We start from the raw sequence: 19,916 nt of genomic DNA, 5'->3' as shown, positions 1-19,916 counted from the left end.
GGGATTTTTTCCTCTGTTTGCCGAAAAGGAGATTCCCTGTCGGAATTTTATCGCTTTTCTACGAGAAAAATGACGTAAAAATTGATTTTAAACAGCGGTTGACATGCTTCGACGTACGGCAATGGAATACTTTGAATTTTATTGTCAGGAATTGCGCCAAGCGCGCGACACTTCTTTACTATTTCGGATAGTGTCTGGAACGCACGAACAAAACGCCGCTATTCGGATATAACGATGGATTATTTTGGACCAAACCAACATTTGTTATTGAAGTAGACGTCCTGGGTGTGCATTCTGACGAAGACAACAAAAGGTAATGACATTTTTATAATAGTAAATATGATTATGGTGAGTGCTAAACTTGCAGGGTGTCTAAATAGCGAGCCCGTGATGCCTGGGCTATGTACTTAGAATATTGCAAAATGTGCTTTCACCAAAAAGCTATTTTAAAATCGGACATATCGAGTGCATAGAGGAGGTCTGTATCTATAATTCTTAAAATAATTGTTATGCTTTTTGTGAACGTTTATCGTGAGTAATTTAGTAAAATGTTAGCGAATTCCCCGTAAGTATGCTAGTTCTGAACGTCACATGCTAATGTAAAAAGCTGGTTTTTGATATAAATATGAACTTGATTGAACAAAACATGCATGTATTGTATAACATAATGTCCTAGGGTTGTCATCTGATGAAGATCATCAAAGGTGAGTGCTGCATTTAGCTGTCTTCTGGGTTTTGGTGACATTATATGCTGGCTTGAAAAATGGGTGTCTGATTATTTCTGGCTTGGTACTCTGCTGACATAATCTAATGTTTTGCTTTCGTTGTAAAGCCTTTTTGAAATCGGACAGTGTGGTTAGATTAACGAGAGTCTTATCTTTAAATGGCTGTAAAATAGTCATATGTTTGAGAAATTGAAGTAATAGGATTTTGAAGATTTTGAAAATCGCGCCACAGGCTGGCAGTGGCTGTTACGTAGGTGGGACGAATTCGTCCCGCCGGTCCCATAGAGGTTAACGAGAGTCTTGTCTTTAAAATGGTGTAAAAGAGTCATATGTTTGAGAAATTGAAGTAATAGCATTTCTAAGGTATTTGAAAATCGCGCCACGGGATTCAACTGGCTGTTGCGTAGGTGGGACGAATTCGTCCCGCCTAGACCAGAGAGGTTAAACTCAGCAGATACACCATCAGTCCCAGGAGACCTCCAACAGAAAAGGGACCAACAGGTGAGAAACAGTTCTGTTAAACTCAGCAGATACACCATCAGTCCCAGAAGACCTCCAACAGAAACAGTTCTGTTAAACTCAGCAGATACACCATCAGTCCCAGGAGACCTCCAACAGAAACAGTTCTGTTAAACTCAGCAGATACACCATCAGTCCCAGAAGTCCTCCAACAGAAAAGGGACCAACTGGTGAGAAACAGTTCTGTTAAACTCAGCAGATACACCATCAGTCCCAGGAGACCTCCAACAGAAACAGTTCTGTTAAACTCAGCAGATACACCATCAGTCCCAGGAGACCTCCAACAGAAAAGGGACTAACTGGTGAGAAACAGTTCTGTTAAACTCAGCACATACACCATCAGTCCCAGGAGACCTCCAACAGAAACAGTTCTGTTAAACTCAGCAGATACACCATCAGTCCCAGGAGACCTCCAACAGAAACAGTTCTGTTAAACTCTGCAGATACACCATCAGTCCCAGGAGACCTCCAACAGAAACAGTTCTGTTAAAATCAGCAGATACACCATCAGTCCCAGGAGTCCTCCAACAGAAACAGTTCTGTTAAACTCAGCAGATACACCATCAGTCCCCAGGAGACCTCCAACAGAAAAAGTTATGTTAAACTCAGCAGATACACCATCAGTCCCAGGAGACTTCCAACAGAAAAGGGACTAACTGGTGAGAAACAGTTATGTTAAACTCAGCAGATACACCATCAGTTCCAGGAGACCTCCAACAGAAAAGGGACCAACTGGTGAGAAACAGTTCTGTTAAACTCAGCAGATACACCATCAGTCCCAGGAGACCTCAAACAGAAACAGTTCTGTTAAACTCAGCAGATACACCATCAGTCCCCAGGAGACCTCCAACAGAAACAGTTCTGTTAAACTCAGCAGATACACCATCAGTTCCAGGAGTCCTCCAATCAGAAACAGTTCTGCTTAACTCAGCAGATACACCATCAGTCCCAGGAGACCTAAAACAGAAACAGTTCTGTTAAACTCAGCAGATACACCATCAGTCCCAGGAGACCTCCAACAGAAAAGGGACTAACTGGTGAGAAACAGTTCTGTTAAACTCGGCAGATACACCATCAGTCCCAGGAGTCCTCCAACAGAAAAGGGACTAACTGGTGAGAAACAGTTCTGTTAAACTCGGCAGATACACCATCAGTCCCAGGAGTCCTCCAACAGAAAAGGGACTAACTGGTGAGAAACAGTTCTGTTAAACTCAGCAGATACACCATCAGTCCCAGGAGAACTCCAACAGAAACAGTTCTGTTAAACTCAGCAGATACACCATCAGTCCCAGGAGACCTCCAACAGAAACAGTTCTGTTAAACTCAGCAGATACACCATCAGTCCCGGGAGACCTCCAACAGAAACAGTTCTGTTAAACTCAGCAGATACACCATCAATCCCCAGGAGACCTCCAACAGAAACAGTTCTGTTAAACTCAGCAGATACACCATCAGTCCCAGGAGACCTCCAACAGAAATGGGACCAACTGGTGAGAAACAGTTCTGTTAAACTCAGCAGATACACCATCAGTCCCAGGAGACCTCCAACAGAAACAGTTCTATTAAACTCAGAAGATACACCATCAGTCCCAGGAGACCTCCAACAGAAACAGTTCTATTAAACTCAGAAGATACAACATCAGTCCCAGGAGTCCTCCAACAGAAACAGTTCTGTTAAACTCAGCAGATACACCATCAGTCCCAGGAGACCTCCAACAGAAAAGGGACCAACTGGTGAGAAACAGTTCTGTTAAACTCAGCAGATACACCATCAGTCCCAGGAGTCCTCCAACAGAAACAGTTCTGTTAAACTCAGCAGATACACCATCAGTCCCCAGGAGACCTCCAACAGAAAAAGTTCTGTTAAACTCAGCAGATACACCATCAGTCCCAGGAGACTTCCAACAGAAAAGGGACTAACTGGTGAGAAACAGTTATGTTAAACTCAGCAGATACACCATCAGTTCCAGGAGACCTCCAACAGAAAAGGGACCAACTGGTGAGAAACAGTTCTGTTAAACTCAGCCGATACACCATCAGTCCCAGGAGACCTCAAACAGAAAGAGTTCTGTTAAACTCAGCAGATACACCATCAGTCCCCAGGAGACCTCCAACAGAAACAGTTCTGTTAAACTCAGCAGATACACCATCATTCCCAGGAGTCCTCCAATCAGAAACAGTTCTGCTTAACTCAGCAGATACACCATCAGTCCCAGGAGTCCTCCAACAGAAAAGGGACTAACGCGTGAGAAACAGTTCTGTTGAACTCGGCAGATACACCATCAGTCCCAGGAGACCTCCAACAGAAACAGTTCTGTTAAACTCAGCAGATACACCATCAGTCCCCAGGAGTCCTCCAACAGAAACAGTTCTGTTAAACTCAGCAGATACACCATCAGTCCCAGGAGACCTCCAACAGAAACAGTTCTGTTAAACTCAGCAGATACACCATCAGTCCCAGGAGACCTCCAACAGAAAAGGGACTAACTGGTGAGAAACAGTTCTGTTAAACTCGGCAGATACACCATCAGTCCCAAGAGTCCTCCAACAGAAAAGGGACTAACTGGTGAGAAACAGTTCTGTTAAACTCAGCAGATACACCATCAGTCCCAGGAGACCTCCAACAGAAACAGTTCTGTTTAACTCAGCAGATACACCATCAGTCCCAGGAGAACTCCAACAGAAACAGTTCTGTTAAACTCAGCAGATACACCATCAGTCCCGGTAGACCCCCAACAGAAACAGTTCTGTTAAACTCAGCAGATACACCATCAGTCCCAGGAGACCTCCAACAGAAACAGTTCTGTTAAACTCAGCAGATACACCATCAGTCCCAGGAGACCTCCAACAGAAAAGGGACCAATTGGTGAGAAACTGTTATGTTAAACTCAGCAGATACACCATCAGTCCCCAGGAGACCTCCAACAGAAACAGTTGTGTTAAACTCAGCAGATACACCATCAGTCCCAGGAGACCTCCAACAGAAACAGTTCTGTTAAAATCAGCAGATACACCATCAGTCCCAGGAGTCCTCCAACAGAAACAGTTATGTTAAACTCAGCAGATACACCATCAGTCCCCAGGAGACCTCCAACAGAAACAGTTCTGTTAAACTCAGCAGATACACCATCAGTCCCAGGAGACCTCCAACAGAAAAGGGACTAACTGGTGAGAAACAGTTATGTTAAACTCAGCAGATACACCATCAGTCCCAGGAAACCTCCAACAGAAAAGGGACCAATTGGTGAGAAACTGTTATGTTAAACTCAGCAGATACACCATCAGTCCCAGGAGACCTCCAACAGAAACAGTTCTATTAAACTCAGCAGACACACCATCAGTCCCAGGAGTCCTCCAACAGAAACAGTTCTGTTAAACTCAGCAGATACACCATCAGTCCCAGGAGACCTCCAACAGAAAAGGGACTAACTGGTGAGAAACAGTTATGTTAAACTCAGCAGATACACCATCAGTCCCAGGAGACCTCCAACAGAAAAGGGACCAACTGGTGAGAAACAGTTATGTTAAACTCAGCAGATACACTATCAGTCCCAGGAGACCTCCAACAGAAACAGTTCTATTAAACTCAGCAGATACACCATCAGTCCCAGGAGTCCTCCAATCAGAAACAGTTCTGTTAAACTCAGCAGATACACCATCAGTCCCAGGAGTCCTCCAACAGAAAAGGGACTAACTGGTGAGAAACAGTTCTGTTAAACTCGGCAGATACACCATCAGTCCCAGGAGACCTCCAACAGAAACAGTTCTGTTAAACTCAGCAGATACACCATCAGTCCCCAGGAGACCGCCAACAGAAAAAGTTCTGTTAAACTCAGCAGATACACCATCAGTCCCAGGAGTCCTCCAACAGAAACAGTTCTGTTAAACTCAGCAGATACACCATCAGTCCCCAGGAGACCTCCAACAGAAAAAGTTCTGTTAAACTCAGCAGATACACCATCAGTCCCAGGAGACTTCCAACAGAAAAGGGACTAACTGGTGAGAAACAGTTATGTTAAACTCAGCAGATACACCATCAGTTCCAGGAGACCTCCAACAGAAAAGGGACCAACTGGTGAGAAACAGTTCTGTTAAACTCAGCCGATACACCATCAGTCCCAGGAGACCTCAAACAGAAAGAGTTCTGTTAAACTCAGCAGATACACCATCAGTCCCCAGGAGACCTCCAACAGAAACAGTTCTGTTAAACTCAGCAGATACACCATCATTCCCAGGAGTCCTCCAATCAGAAACAGTTCTGCTTAACTCAGCAGATACACCATCAGTCCCAGGAGTCCTCCAACAGAAAAGGGACTAACGCGTGAGAAACAGTTCTGTTGAACTCGGCAGATACACCATCAGTCCCAGGAGACCTCCAACAGAAACAGTTCTGTTAAACTCAGCAGATACACCATCAGTCCCCAGGAGTCCTCCAACAGAAACAGTTCTGTTAAACTCAGCAGATACACCATCAGTCCCAGGAGACCTCCAACAGAAACAGTTCTGTTAAACTCAGCAGATACACCATCAGTCCCAGGAGACCTCCAACAGAAAAGGGACTAACTGGTGAGAAACAGTTCTGTTAAACTCGGCAGATACACCATCAGTCCCAAGAGTCCTCCAACAGAAAAGGGACTAACTGGTGAGAAACAGTTCTGTTAAACTCAGCAGATACACCATCAGTCCCAGGAGACCTCCAACAGAAACAGTTCTGTTTAACTCAGCAGATACACCATCAGTCCCAGGAGAACTCCAACAGAAACAGTTCTGTTAAACTCAGCAGATACACCATCAGTCCCGGTAGACCCCCAACAGAAACAGTTCTGTTAAACTCAGCAGATACACCATCAGTCCCAGGAGACCTCCAACAGAAACAGTTCTGTTAAACTCAGCAGATACACCATCAGTCCCAGGAGACCTCCAACAGAAAAGGGACTAACTGGTGAGAAACAGTTATGTTAAACTCAGCAGATACACCATCAGTCCCAGGAGACCTCCAACAGAAAAGGGACCAATTGGTGAGAAACTGTTATGTTAAACTCAGCAGATACACCATCAGTCCCCAGGAGACCTCCAACAGAAACAGTTGTGTTAAACTCAGCAGATACACCATCAGTCCCAGGAGACCTCCAACAGAAACAGTTCTGTTAAAATCAGCAGATACACCATCAGTCCCAGGAGTCCTCCAACAGAAACAGTTATGTTAAACTCAGCAGATACACCATCAGTCCCCAGGAGACCTCCAACAGAAACAGTTCTGTTAAACTCAGCAGATACACCATCAGTCCCAGGAGACCTCCAACAGAAAAGGGACTAACTGGTGAGAAACAGTTATGTTAAACTCAGCAGATACACCATCAGTCCCAGGAAACCTCCAACAGAAAAGGGACCAATTGGTGAGAAACTGTTATGTTAAACTCAGCAGATACACCATCAGTCCCAGGAGACCTCCAACAGAAACAGTTCTATTAAACTCAGCAGACACACCATCAGTCCCAGGAGTCCTCCAACAGAAACAGTTCTGTTAAACTCAGCAGATACACCATCAGTCCCAGGAGACCTCCAACAGAAAAGGGACTAACTGGTGAGAAACAGTTATGTTAAACTCAGCAGATACACCATCAGTCCCAGGAGACCTCCAACAGAAAAGGGACCAACTGGTGAGAAACAGTTATGTTAAACTCAGCAGATACACTATCAGTCCCAGGAGACCTCCAACAGAAACAGTTCTATTAAACTCAGCAGATACACCATCAGTCCCAGGAGTCCTCCAATCAGAAACAGTTCTGTTAAACTCAGCAGATACACCATCAGTCCCAGGAGTCCTCCAACAGAAAAGGGACTAACTGGTGAGAAACAGTTCTGTTAAACTCGGCAGATACACCATCAGTCCCAGGAGACCTCCAACAGAAACAGTTATGTTAAACTCAGAAGATACACCATCAGTCCCAGGAGACCTCCAACAGAAACAGTTATGTTAAACTCAGCAGATACACCATCATTCCCCAGGAGACCTCAAACAGAAAAGGGACCAACTGGTGAGAAACAGTTCTGTTAAACTCAGCAGATACACCATCAGTCCCAGGAGACCTCCAACAGAAACATTTCTGTTAAACTCAGCAGATACACCATCGGTCCCAGGAGACCTCCAACAGAAACAGTTCTGTTAAACTCAGCAGATACACCATCAGTCCCAGGAGACCTCCAACAGAAACAGTTCTGTTAAACTCAGCAGATACACCATCAGTCCCAGGAGTCCTCCAACAGAAAAGGGACTACCTGGTGAGAAACAGTTCTGTTAAACTCGGCAGATACACCATCAGTCCCAGGAGACCTCCAATAGAAACAGTTCTGTTAAACTCAGAAGATACACCATCAGTCCCAGGAGTCCTCCAACAGAATCAGTTCTGTTAAACTCAGCAGATACACCATCAGTCCCAGGAGACCTCCAACAGAAAAGGGACTAACTGGTGAGAAACAGTTCTGTTAACCTGTTAGTGCGAGGGGGCAGCATTTGCACGTCTGGATAAAAAGAATGTACCCGATTTAATCTGGTTACTAATCCTACCCAGTAACTAGAATATGCATATACTTATTATATATGGATAGAAAACACTCTAAAGTTTCTAAAACTGTTTGAATGGTGTCTGTGAGTATAACAGAACTCATTTGGCAGGCAAAACCCTGAGACATTTTCTGACAGGAAGTGGATACCTGATGTGTTGTATTGACTTTAAACCTATCCCATTGAAAAACACAGGGGCTGAGGAATATTTTGGCACTTCCTATTGCTTCCACTAGATGTCACCAACCTTTACAAAGTGTTTTGAGTCTTCTGGAGGGAGATCTGACCGAACAAGAGCCATGGAACGATGATGTCCCATTAGACACCTGGCGCGCGAGTTCATGTTGGGTACCCTCGTTCCAATACGTTATAAAAGAGTATGCATTCGTCCACCTTGAATATTATTCATGTTCTGGTTAAAAAAGGCCCTAATGATTTATGCTATACAACGTTTGACATGTTTGAACGAACGGAAATATATTTTTTCCCCTCGTTCATGACAAGAAGTCCGGCTGGCTTAGATCATGTGCTAACAAGACGGAGATTTTTGGACATAAATGATGAGCTTTTTTGAACAAAACTACATTCATTATGGACCTGTGATACCTGGAAGTGACATCTGATGAAGAGAATCAAAGGTAATGGATTATTTACATAGTATTTTCGATTTTAGATCTCCCCAACATGACGTCTAGTCTGTATCGCAACGCGTATTTTCCTGGGCGCAGTGCTCAGATTATTGCAAAGTGTGATTTCCCAGTAAGGTTATTTTTAAATCTGGCAAGTTGATTGCGTTCAAGAGATGTAAATCTATAATTCTTTAAATGACAATATAATATTTTACCAATGTTTTCTAATTTTAATTATTTAATTTGTGACGCTGACTTGACTGCCGGTTATTGGAGGGAAACGATTTCCTCAACATCAATGCCATAGTAAAACGCTGTTTTTGGATATAAATATGAACTTGATAGAACTAAAAATGCATGCATTGTCTAACATAATGTCCTAGGAGTGTCATCTGATGGAGATTGTAAAAGGTTAGTGCATCATTTTAGCTGGTTTTATGGTTTTGGTGACCCTGTCTTTGACTTGCCATAAACATTACACACAACTCTTGTAAATGTACTGTCCTAACATACTCTAAATTTATGCTTTCGCCGTAAAACCTTTTTGAAATCGTAAAACGTGGTTAGATTAAGGAGATGTTTATCTTTCAAATGGTGTAAAATAGTTGTATTTTTGGAAAATTTGAATTTTGACATTTATTTGGATTCAAATTTGCCGCTCTTGAAATGCACCTGCTGTTGATGGAGTGCACCACGGGTGGCACGCTAGCGTCCCACCTAGCCCATAGAGGTTAAACTCGGCAGATACACCATCAGTCCCAGGAGTCCTCCAACAGAAAAGGGACTAACTGGTGAGAAACAGTTCTGTTAAACTCAGCAGATACACCATCAGTCCCAGGAGACCTCCAACAGAAACAGTTCTGTTAAACTCAGCAGATACACCATCAGTCCCGGGAGACCTCCAACAGAAACAGTTCTGTTAAACTCAGCAGATACACCATCAGTCCCCACGAGACCTCCAACAGAAACAGTTCTGTTAAACTCAGCAGATACACCATCAGTCCCAGGAGACCTCCAACAGAAACAGTTCTGTTAAAATCAGCAGATACACCATCAGTCCCAGGAGACCTCCAACAGAAAAGGGACTAACTGGTGAGAAACAGTTCTGTTAAACTCAGCAGATACACCATCAGTCCCAGGAGACCTCCAACAGAAACAGTTCTGTTAAACTCAGCAGATACACCATCAGTCCCAGGAGTCCTCCAACAGAAAAGGGACCAACTGGTGAGACACAGTTCTGTTTAACTCAGCAGATACACCTTCAGTCCCAGGAGACCTGCAACAGAAACAGTTCTGTTAAACTCAGCAGATACACCATCAGTCCCAACAGACCTCCAACAGAAAACGGACCAACTGGTGAGAAACAGTTCTGTTAAACTCAGCAGATACACCATCAGTCCCAGGAGACCTCCAACAGAAACAGTTCTGTTAAACTCAGCAGATACACCATCAGTCCCAGGAGACCTCCAACAGAAAAGGGACTAACTGGTGAGAAACAGTTCTGTTAACCTGTTAGGGCTAGGGGGCAGTATTGACACGGCTGGATAAAAAACGTACCCGATTTAATCTGGTTACTACTCCTGCCCAGTAACTAGAATATGCATATAATTATTGGCTTTGGATAGAAAACACTCCAAAGTTTCTAAAACTGTTTGAATGGTGTCTGTGAGTATAACAGAACTCAAACGGCAGGTCAAAACCTGAGAAGATTCTGTACAGGAAGTACCCTGTCTGACCATTTCTTGGCCTTCTTTGCCATCTCTATCCATTACAAAGGATCTCTGCTGTTACGTGACATTTCCTACGGCTGCCATAGGCTCTCAGAAGGCGGCAAAAAGCTGAATCGTGGCTTTGCAGGCTCTGGCTGAAAAAAAGTAGCGCGTTTGGGTAGTGGCTGGTTACAGTACTGTGAGACTCAGGCTCGTGCCTGCGTCGACCGAAAGCATTGTTTTCTTTCCTCTGTTTACCTAAACGGAGATTCCCGGTCGGAATAGTATCGCTTTTTTACGAGAAAAATGGCATAAAAATGGATTTTAAACAGCGGTTGACATGCTTCGAAGTACGGTAATGGAATATTTAGAATTTTTTTGTCACGAATTGCGCCATGCTCGTGACCCTGATTTACCATTTCGGATAGTGTCTGGAACGCACGAACAAAACGCCGCTATTTGGATATAACGATGGATTATTTTGGACCAAACCAACATTTGTTATTGTAGCAGTCCTGGGAGTGCATTCTGACGAAGACAACAAAGGTAATCAAACTTTTGTAATAGTAAATCTGACTTTGGTCAGGGCTAAACTTGGTCGGTGTCTAACCTCTTATGGCTAGGGGGCAGTATTTTCACGGCTGATTAAAAAACGTACCCGATTTAATCTGGTTACTAATCCTACCCAGTAACTAGAATATGCATATACTTATATATGGATAGAAAACACCGTAAAGTTTCTAAAACTGTTTGAATGGTGTCTGTGAGTATAACAGAACTCAAATGGCAGGTCAAAACCTGAGAGATTCCTTTACAGGAAGTGGCCTGTCTGACCATTTCTGGAACTTCTTTGCCATCTCTATATTTTACTAAGGATCTCTGCTCTAACGTGACACTTCCTACGTCGTCCATAGGCGCTCAGAGCCCGGGAAAAACCTGAATGTCGTCATCCCAGCCCCAGGCTGAAACACATTATCGCCTTTCTCAAGTGGCCGATCAAGGGACTGTGGGCTTAGGCGCGTGACCTGGCCGCCCCCGTCTTTGTGATTTTTTCCTCTGTTTGCCAAAAAGGAGATTCCCGGTCGGAATATTATCGCTTCTCTACGAGAAAAATGGCATAAAAATTGATTTTAAACAGCGGTTGACATGCTTCGAAGTACGGTAATGGAATATTTAGAATTTTTTTGTCACGAATTGCGCCATGCGCGCGACCCTTCTTTACCATTTCGGATAGTGTCTGGAACGCACGAACAAAACGCCGCTATTCGGATATAACGATGGATTATTTTGTACCAAACCAACATTTGTTATTGAAGTAGCAGTCCTGGGAGTGCATTCTGACGAAGACAACAAAGGTAATGAAACTTTTGTAATAGTAAATCGGAGTTTGATCAGGGCTAAACTTGGTCAGTGTCTAAATGGCTAGCCGTGATGGCTGGGCTATCTACTGAGAATATTGCAAAATGTGCTTTCACCGAAAATCTATTTTAAAATCGGACATATCGAGTGCATAGAGGAGTTCTGTATCTATAATTCTTAAAATAATTATGTTTTTTGTGAACGTTTATCGTGAGTAATTTAGTAAATTCACCGGATGTTTGCGGGGGGTATGCTAGTTCTGAACGTCACATGCTAATGTAAAAAGCTGTTTTTTGATATAAATATGAACTTGATTGAACAAAACATGCATGTATTGTTATAACATAATGTCCTAGGATTGTCATCTGATGAAGATCATCAAAGGTTAGTGCTGCATTTAGCTGTCTTCTGGGTTTTTGTGACATTATATGCTAGCTTGAAAAATGGGTGTCTGATTATTTCTGGCTGGGTACTCTGCTGACATAATCTAATGTTTTGCTTTCGCTGTAAAGCCTTTTTGAAATCGGACAGTGTGGTTAGATTAACGAGAGTCTTGTCTTTAAAATGCTGTGAAATAGTCATATGTTTGAAAAATGGAAGTTTTCGGATTTTAGAGGAAATTGTATTTCGCGCCATGCCCATCATTGGATATTGGAGCAGGTGTTCCGCTAGCGGAACGTCTAGATGTAAGAGGTTTTTAACCTCTTGGGGCTAGGTGGGACGCTAGCGTGCCACCCGTGGTGCACTCCATCAACAGCAGGTGCATTTCAAGAGCGGCAAATTTGAATCCAAATAAATGTCAAAATTCAAATTTTTCAAAAATACAACTATGTTACACCATTTGAAAGATAAACATCTCCTTAATCTAACCACGTTTTACGATTTCAAAAAGGTTTTACGGCGAAAGCATAAATTTAGAGTATGTTAGGACAGTACATTTACAAGAGTTGTGTGTAATGTTTTGTCAAGTCAAAGACAGGGTCACCAAAACCATAAAACCAGCTAAAATGATACACTAACCTTTTACAATCTCCATCAGATGACACTCCTAGGACATTATGTTAGACAATGCATGCATTTTTAGTTCTATCAAGTTGATATTTATATCCAAAAACAGCGTTTTACTACGGCATTGATGTTGAGGAAATCGTTTCCCTCCAATAACCGGCAGTCAAGTCAGCGTCACAAATTAAATAATTAAAATTAGAAAACATTGGTAAAATATTATATTGTCATTTAAAGAATTATAGATTTACATCTTTTGAACGCAATCAACTTGCCAGATTTAAAAATAACCTTACTGGGAAATCACACTTTGCAATAATCTGAGCACTGTGCCCAGAAAAATACGCGTTGCGATACAGACTAGACGTCATGTTGGGGAGATCTAAAATCGAAAATACTATGTAAATAATCCATTACCTTTGATTCTCTTCATCAGATGTCACTTCCAGGTATCACAGGTCCATAACGAATGTAGTTTTGTTCAAAAAAGCTCATCATTTATGTCCAAAAATCTCCGTCTCGTTAGCACATGATGTAAGCCAGCCGGACTTCTCGTCATGAACGAGGGGAAAAAATATATTTCCGTTCGTTCAAACATGTCAAACGTTGTATAGCATAAATCATTAGGGCCTTTTTTAACCAGAACATGAATAATATTCAAGGTGGACGAATGCATAGTCTTTTATAACGTATTGGAACGAGGGTACCCAACATGAAGTAGCGCGCCAGGTGTCTAATGGGACATCACCGTTCCATGGCTCTTGTTCGGTCAGATCTCCCTCCAGAAGACTCAAAACACTTTGTAAAGGCTGGTGACATCTAGTGGAAGCAATAGGAAGTGCCAAAATATTCCTAAACCCCTGTGTTTTTCAATGGGATAGGTTTAAAGTCAATACAACACATCAGGTATCCACTTCCTGTCAGAAAATGTCTCAGGGTTTTGCCTGCCAAATGAGTTCTGTTATACTCACAGACACCATTCAAACAGTTTTGGAAACTTTAGAGTGTTTTCTATCCATATATAATAAGTATATGCATATTCTAGTTACTGGGTAGGATTAGTAACCAGATTAAATCGGGTACATTTTTTTTATCCAGACGTGCAAATGCTGCCCCCTAGACCCAACAGGTTAACCTGTTTGGGATAGGGGGCAGTATTTTCACGTCCGGATAAAAAACGTACCCGATTTAATCTGGTTACCCCTCCTACCCAGTAACTAGAATATGCATATACTTATTACATATGGATAGAAAACACCCTAAAGTTTCTAAAACTGTTTGAATGGTGTCTGTGAGTATAACAGAACTCATTTGGCAGGCAAAAACCTGAGAAGGTTTCATTCAGGAAGTGGCCTGTCTGACAATGTGTTGTTGTTCTTGCTTCTGTTTATTGAAGAGTCAGGATCTTAGCTGTAACGTGACATTTCCTAGGGCTCCAATAGGCTCTCAGAGCCCGGGAAAAACCTGAACGATGACGAGGCAGCCTCAGGCTGAAACACATTATCGCCTTTGCCAAGTGGCCCATCAGAGGACAATGGAATTAGGCGCGTGCCCGATTCGACCCAGTGATATATTTTCCTTCGGCTGTTTATCTAATTGCAGATTCCCGGTCGGAATATTATCGCTTTTTTACGAGAAAAATGGCATAAAAATTGATTTTAAACAGCGGTTGACATGCTTCGAAGTACGGTAATGAAATATTTAGAAATCTTTTGTCACGAAATGCGCCGTGCGCGCGACCGTTATTTACCATTGGGATAGTGTCTGGGACGCACGAACAAAACGTCGCTGTTGGAACATAACTATGGATTATTTTGGACCAAACCTACATTTGTTATTGAAGTAGAAGTCCTGGGAGTGCATTCTGATGAAGAACAGGAAAGGTAAGTCCATTTTTCTTACAGTAAATCTGATATTGGTGAGTGCTAAACCTGCTGGGTGTCTAAATAGCTAGCCCTGTGATGCCGGGCTATGTACTTAGAATATTGCAAAATGTGCTTTCACCGAAAAGCTATTTTAAAATCGGACATATCAAGTGCATAGAGGAGTAATGTATCTATAATTCTTAAAATAATTGTTATGCTTTTTGTGAACGTTTATCGTGAGTAATTTAGTAAATTGTTAGTAAATTCGCCGGAAGTTTGCGGGGGGTATGCTAGTTCTGAACTTCACATGCTAATGTAAAAAGCTGTTTTTTGATATAAATATGAACTTGATTGAACAAAACATGCATGTATTGTATAACATAATGTCCTAGATGTGTCATCTGATGAAGATCATCAAAGGTTAGTGCTGCATTTAGCTGTCTTCTGGGTTTTTGTGACATTATATGCTAGCTTGAAAAATGGGTGTCTGATTATTTCTGGCTTGGTACTCTGCTGACATAATCTAATGTTTTGCTTTCGTTGTAAAGCCTTTTTGAAATCGGAAAGTGTGGTTCAATTAACGAGAGTCTTGTCTTTAACCTCTATGGGCTAGGTGGGACGCTAGCGTGCCACCCGTGGTGCACTCCATCAACAGCAGGTGCATTTCAAGAGCGGCAAATTTGAATCCAAATAAATGTCAAATTCAAATTTTTCAAACATACAACTATTTTACACCCTTTGAAAGATAAACATCTCCTTAATCTAACCACGTTTTACGATTTCAAAAAAGGTTTTACGGCGAAAGCATAAATTTAGAGTATGTTAGGACAGTACATTTACAAGAGTTGTGTGTAATGTTTATGGCAAGTCAAAGACAGGGTCACCAAAACCATAAAACCAGCTAAAATGATGCACTAACCTTTTACAATCTCCATCAGATGACACTCCTAGGACATTATGTTAGACAATGCATGCATTTTTAGTTCTATCAAGTTCATATTTATATCCAAAAACAGCGTTTTACTATGGCATTGATGTTGAGGAAATCGTTTCCCTCCAATAACCGGCAGTCAAGTCAGCGTCACAAATTAAATAATTAAAATTAGAAAACATTGGTAAAATATTATATTGTCATTTAAAGAATTATAGATTTACATCTCTTGAACGCAATCAACTTGCCAGATTTAAAAATAACCTTACTGGGAAATCACACTTTGCAATAATCTGAGCACTGCGCCCAGAAAAATACGCGTTGCGATACAGACTAGACGTCATGTTGGGGAGATCTAAAATCGAAAATACTATGTAAATAATCCATTACCTTTGATTCTCTTCATCAGATGTCACTTCCAGGTATCACAGGTCCATAACGAATGTAGTTTTGTTCAAAAAAGCTCATCATTTATGTCCAAAAATCTCCGTCTTGTTAGCACATGATCTAAGCCAGCCGGACTTCTCGTCATGAACGAGGGGAAAAAATATATTTCCGTTCGTTCAAACATGTCAAACGTTGTATAGCATAAATCATTAGGGCCTTTTTTAACCAGAACATGAATAATATTCAAGGTGGACGAATGCATACTCTTTTATAACGTATTGGAACGAGGGTACCCAACATGAACTCGCGCGCCAGGTGTCTAATGGGACATCATCGTTCCATGGCTCTTGTTCGGTCAGATCTCCCTCCAGAAGACTCAAAACACTTTGTAAAGGCTGGTGACATCTAGTGGAAGCAATAGGAAGTGCCAAAATATTCCTCAGCCCCTGTGTTTTTCAATGGGATAGGTTTAAAGTCAATACAACACATCAGGTATCCACTTCCTGTCAGAAAATGTCTCAGGGTTTTGCCTGCCAAATGAGTTCTGTTATACTCACAGACACCATTCAAACAGTTTTAGAAACTTTAGAGTGTTTTCTATCCATATATAATAAGTATATGCATATTCTAGTTACTGGGTAGGATTAGTAACCAGATTAAATCGGGTACATTTTTTTTATCCAGACGTGCAAATGCTGCCCCCTAGCCCTAACAGGTTAAATAGCTGTAAAATAGTCATATGTTTGAGAAATTGAAGTAATAGGATTTTTAAGGTATTTGAAAATCGCGCCACAGGCTTCAACTGGCTGTTACGTAGGTGGGACGAATTCGTCCCGCCTAGCCCATAGAGGTTAACTAGCCTGATAAGTCAAACATGTCTGATATGAACATTGACATAAACCCTCTCCATACTTGAGTTTCTCCAGTCTGCAGTGTTGATCCTCCAGTCCAGCAGAGAGCAGTCTGACTCCTGAGTCTCCTGGGTGATTGTAGCTCAGGTCCAGCTCTCTCAGGTGTGAGGGGTTTGACCTCAGAGCTGAGGCCAGAGAAGCACAGCTTTCCTCTGTGACTTGACAGCCTGACAGCCTGACAAAGAGATCATCATGAATTCACAAACACACTGTTAATTTAACAAGTAGTGTAGAAGGACAATGGCAGATGCATTTGGTTTATTCTCTCCAACAACATATAGATTCATCTTCCTTCTAATATAATTGTATGGTTATATCGTCATACTAATGTGAACACCAATACACCGATTCAAAATGGTTTTCAATATAATATTATATACATGCAAAACAATGCATTTATTCAATACATTTTTCAATATAACATTATATACATATTTTTCTCTAAACTTCATATTTCTTCCTGATGATTAGTTCTTACATGTATTTTATTTAATCACAGAACAGCTCTGGAGGCTTTGACCACTGGCAGCAGCCTCAGAAGACCTTCCTCTGATCTGGAGTATTTCTTCAGGTCAAACACATCGAGCTCCTTTTCTGAAGTCAGCAACACAAAGACCAGAGCTGACCACTGCAGGTGACAGGTTGGGTTTTGAGAGACTTCCTGATCTCAGGTAGCTTTGGATCTCCTCCACTAGAAAATGGTCATTCAGTTCATTCAGACAGTGGAACAGATTGATGCTCCTTTCTGGGAAGGAAGAGACAGGTCCACACTGGAATAAAGAGATCATTCTGTCACTGGGAAAACTGGCTTTTCAACAGCTTGTGAATGGCATTCTGATTTTCTATGAAGAAGACCTGAAAGAGGCTGGCATTGATGTCAATGAAGCCTCAGTGTTCTCAGGATTGTGCACACAGCTCTTTAAAGAGGAATGTGGGCTGTACCAGGACAAGGTGTACTGCTTTGTTCATCTGAGCATTCAGGAGTTTCTGGCTGCTCTATATGTGTTTCTCTCATTTATCAACAACAATGAGAATGTAATGAACAATCTGAAAACAAAAGATGAGCCTGAAGTAACTTTCTACAAGAGTGATGGGAATCTAATGGACAAACTGCAAACAACGTCCAGGAACCTTTCTGTGAGGATCAGACAAAGGCGTAAAGTTACCGTCTACAAGAGTGCTGTGGATAAAGCCTTACAAAGTGAGACAGGAAACCTGGACCTGTTCCTCCGCTTCCTTCTGGGCCTCTCACTGGAGTCCAATCAGAAGCACTTAACGAGGTCTACTGACAAAGACAAGAAGAAGCTCACAGAGCCATGAAGAAACAGTCAAGTACATCAAGGAGAAGATCAGGGAGAATCCTTCTCCAAAGATACTTTTCATTCTTCTGTTTGGTATGAAACACCACAATGTGTGTGTACATCTCAGTCAGAGTCTTGGGCATCTCTTCTCTCTTATATTCCAACATGTGTTCAAGGACTATTGCAGAAATCCAACAGAAGACTGGAATGTGGCACATGATGTGGAGGCTCCTTGATGTCTTTATGTGTGAGATGATTCTGTTGGCCAGGTCCTCATCACGGAATCTCTTCCTGAAGTACTCCTCCTTCTGTGGGTCATTGAACTCTCGTACCTCTGTCACCTGGTCAACACATCCTGAAGGGATCTTATTGGCTGCTGCAGGTCGGGTAGTTATCCAGAGGAGAGCAGAGTGAAGCAGATTTCCCTTGATGAGATTTGTCAGCAGAACATCCACTGAGGTTGACTCTGTGACGTCACAACAGATCTTGTTCTTCTGGAAGTCTAGGGGCAGTCGGCACTCATCCAGACCATCAAAGATGAACAGAACTTTGTACTTGTTGTAGTTGGAGATTTTTGATTCTTTGGTTTCCATTGAGAAGTGATTGAGAAGTTCAATGAAAGTGTGTTTGTCCTCTTTCATCAAATTCAGCTCCCGAAAAGCGAATGAAAATACAAATTGGACATCCTGATTTGCTTTTCCTTCAGCCCAGTCCAGAATGAACTTCTGCACAGAGACTGTTTTTCCAATGCCAGCGACTCCCTTTGTCAGCACAGTTCTGATAAGTTTGTCTTGTCCAGGGGTTTGAAGATGTCGTTACATTTGATTGCAGTCTCTGGTCTTGCTTGTTTCCTGGTTGTGGTCTCAATCTGTCTCAGCTCATTTTCATTATTGACCTCTCCTGTTCCACCCTCTGTGATGTAGAGCTCTGTGTAGATCTTATTGAGAAGTGTTGGGTTTCCTTGTTTAGCGATCTCCTCAAATACACATTGAAACTTCTTCTTAAGATTAGATTTGAGTTCACGTTGGCAAATCACAGCAAGCTCATCTGAATGAAGAAATAACACAGAGGATATTAATATTATGTTTGTTTTAATGCCTACAGTATTGGAGGACTGTTGTAAAGTTTAAATTATAATAATTTATTATCTTAACTGTCTATGTAAATGTGTAAATGTTCTCATAATGTATTACAGACTGGTGTGACTGATTATATTATTATTGGTATTATTGATGGTATTATTAATGTTGTCTCTCTCTCTCTCTCTCTCTCTCTCTCTCTCTCTCTCTCTCTAATTGAATCACCACAACACATCCCTGCTGCTACTTGATGAGGTCACTAGGTGTTGTGTTGAGGCTGCTACAATATCATTGAGTTACACAGCTACTTTAGCTGTACTTTAGCTACAGCTTTTAAATGTTATAAAACAGCATTCAACATGAGGCAGACAGCTCTTACTTTTCTCTAGTGTGTCAGCAAGCTTCTTCTGGTTCATTTTCCTCAGGACGTGCAGTGTGATCTTCAGAGCCCCCTCTCTGGCACTGCTCTCCTGCTTCTCATCTTCAGCATCCACCACTTCCTTATCCTGCTTCTGACTCTCAAAGCCTTCTGGGAGTTCTGGACTAAGAATCCTCTTGAACATCTTCAGCTCGTTCTTCACAAATGTCATAATATTCTCTTCAAGCAACTGAAAAAAATTAAGTAAATAAGTTAAGCAAGAGAAGAAATGCTTTCTCATAAACACATTAATAAATGATTGACAGATTAACTTTACTTAAGCTTAACAAAAACAAATGTACATAACAGGACCACATACTCTGAATATGGAGGCCAGGTCTGTTTGATGACTCTGGGCAGACTGACCACTGAGAATCTCTGACTCTGATCTCTCCTGTTGGTTTCTGTGGACAAAACATGAGATTACATCTCCTCATCCAGGGAGTACACACACACACACACACACACACACACACACACACACACACACACACACACACACACACACACACA

General features: G+C 41.9%; 1 protein-coding gene across 1 annotated transcript; it reads right to left on the bottom strand.

The window, feature by feature from the left end:
* Positions 1 to 378: 378 nt before the first annotated feature.
* On the bottom strand, positions 379 to 19,832 carry LOC123741763 (uncharacterized). The gene is made up of 5 exons (XM_082972967.1): positions 19,723 to 19,832; positions 19,365 to 19,593; positions 17,084 to 18,953; positions 16,607 to 16,780; positions 379 to 9,714 (listed from the first exon to the last, which is right to left on the bottom strand). The coding sequence occupies exons 2-3, from the start codon at positions 19,573 to 19,575 to the stop codon at positions 18,673 to 18,675; spliced, it is 492 nt and encodes a 163-aa protein (XP_082829093.1). The 5' UTR covers positions 19,576 to 19,593; positions 19,723 to 19,832; the 3' UTR covers positions 379 to 9,714; positions 16,607 to 16,780; positions 17,084 to 18,672.
* Between the last annotated feature and the right edge of the window lie 84 nt (positions 19,833 to 19,916).

Source organism: Salmo salar, chromosome 03 (genome assembly GCF_965601325.2).
Source record: "Salmo salar chromosome 03, fSalSal1, whole genome shotgun sequence".
Lineage (NCBI taxonomy): Eukaryota > Metazoa > Chordata > Actinopteri > Salmoniformes > Salmonidae > Salmo > Salmo salar.
This window is presented reverse-complemented; position numbering and strand designations above follow the sequence as displayed.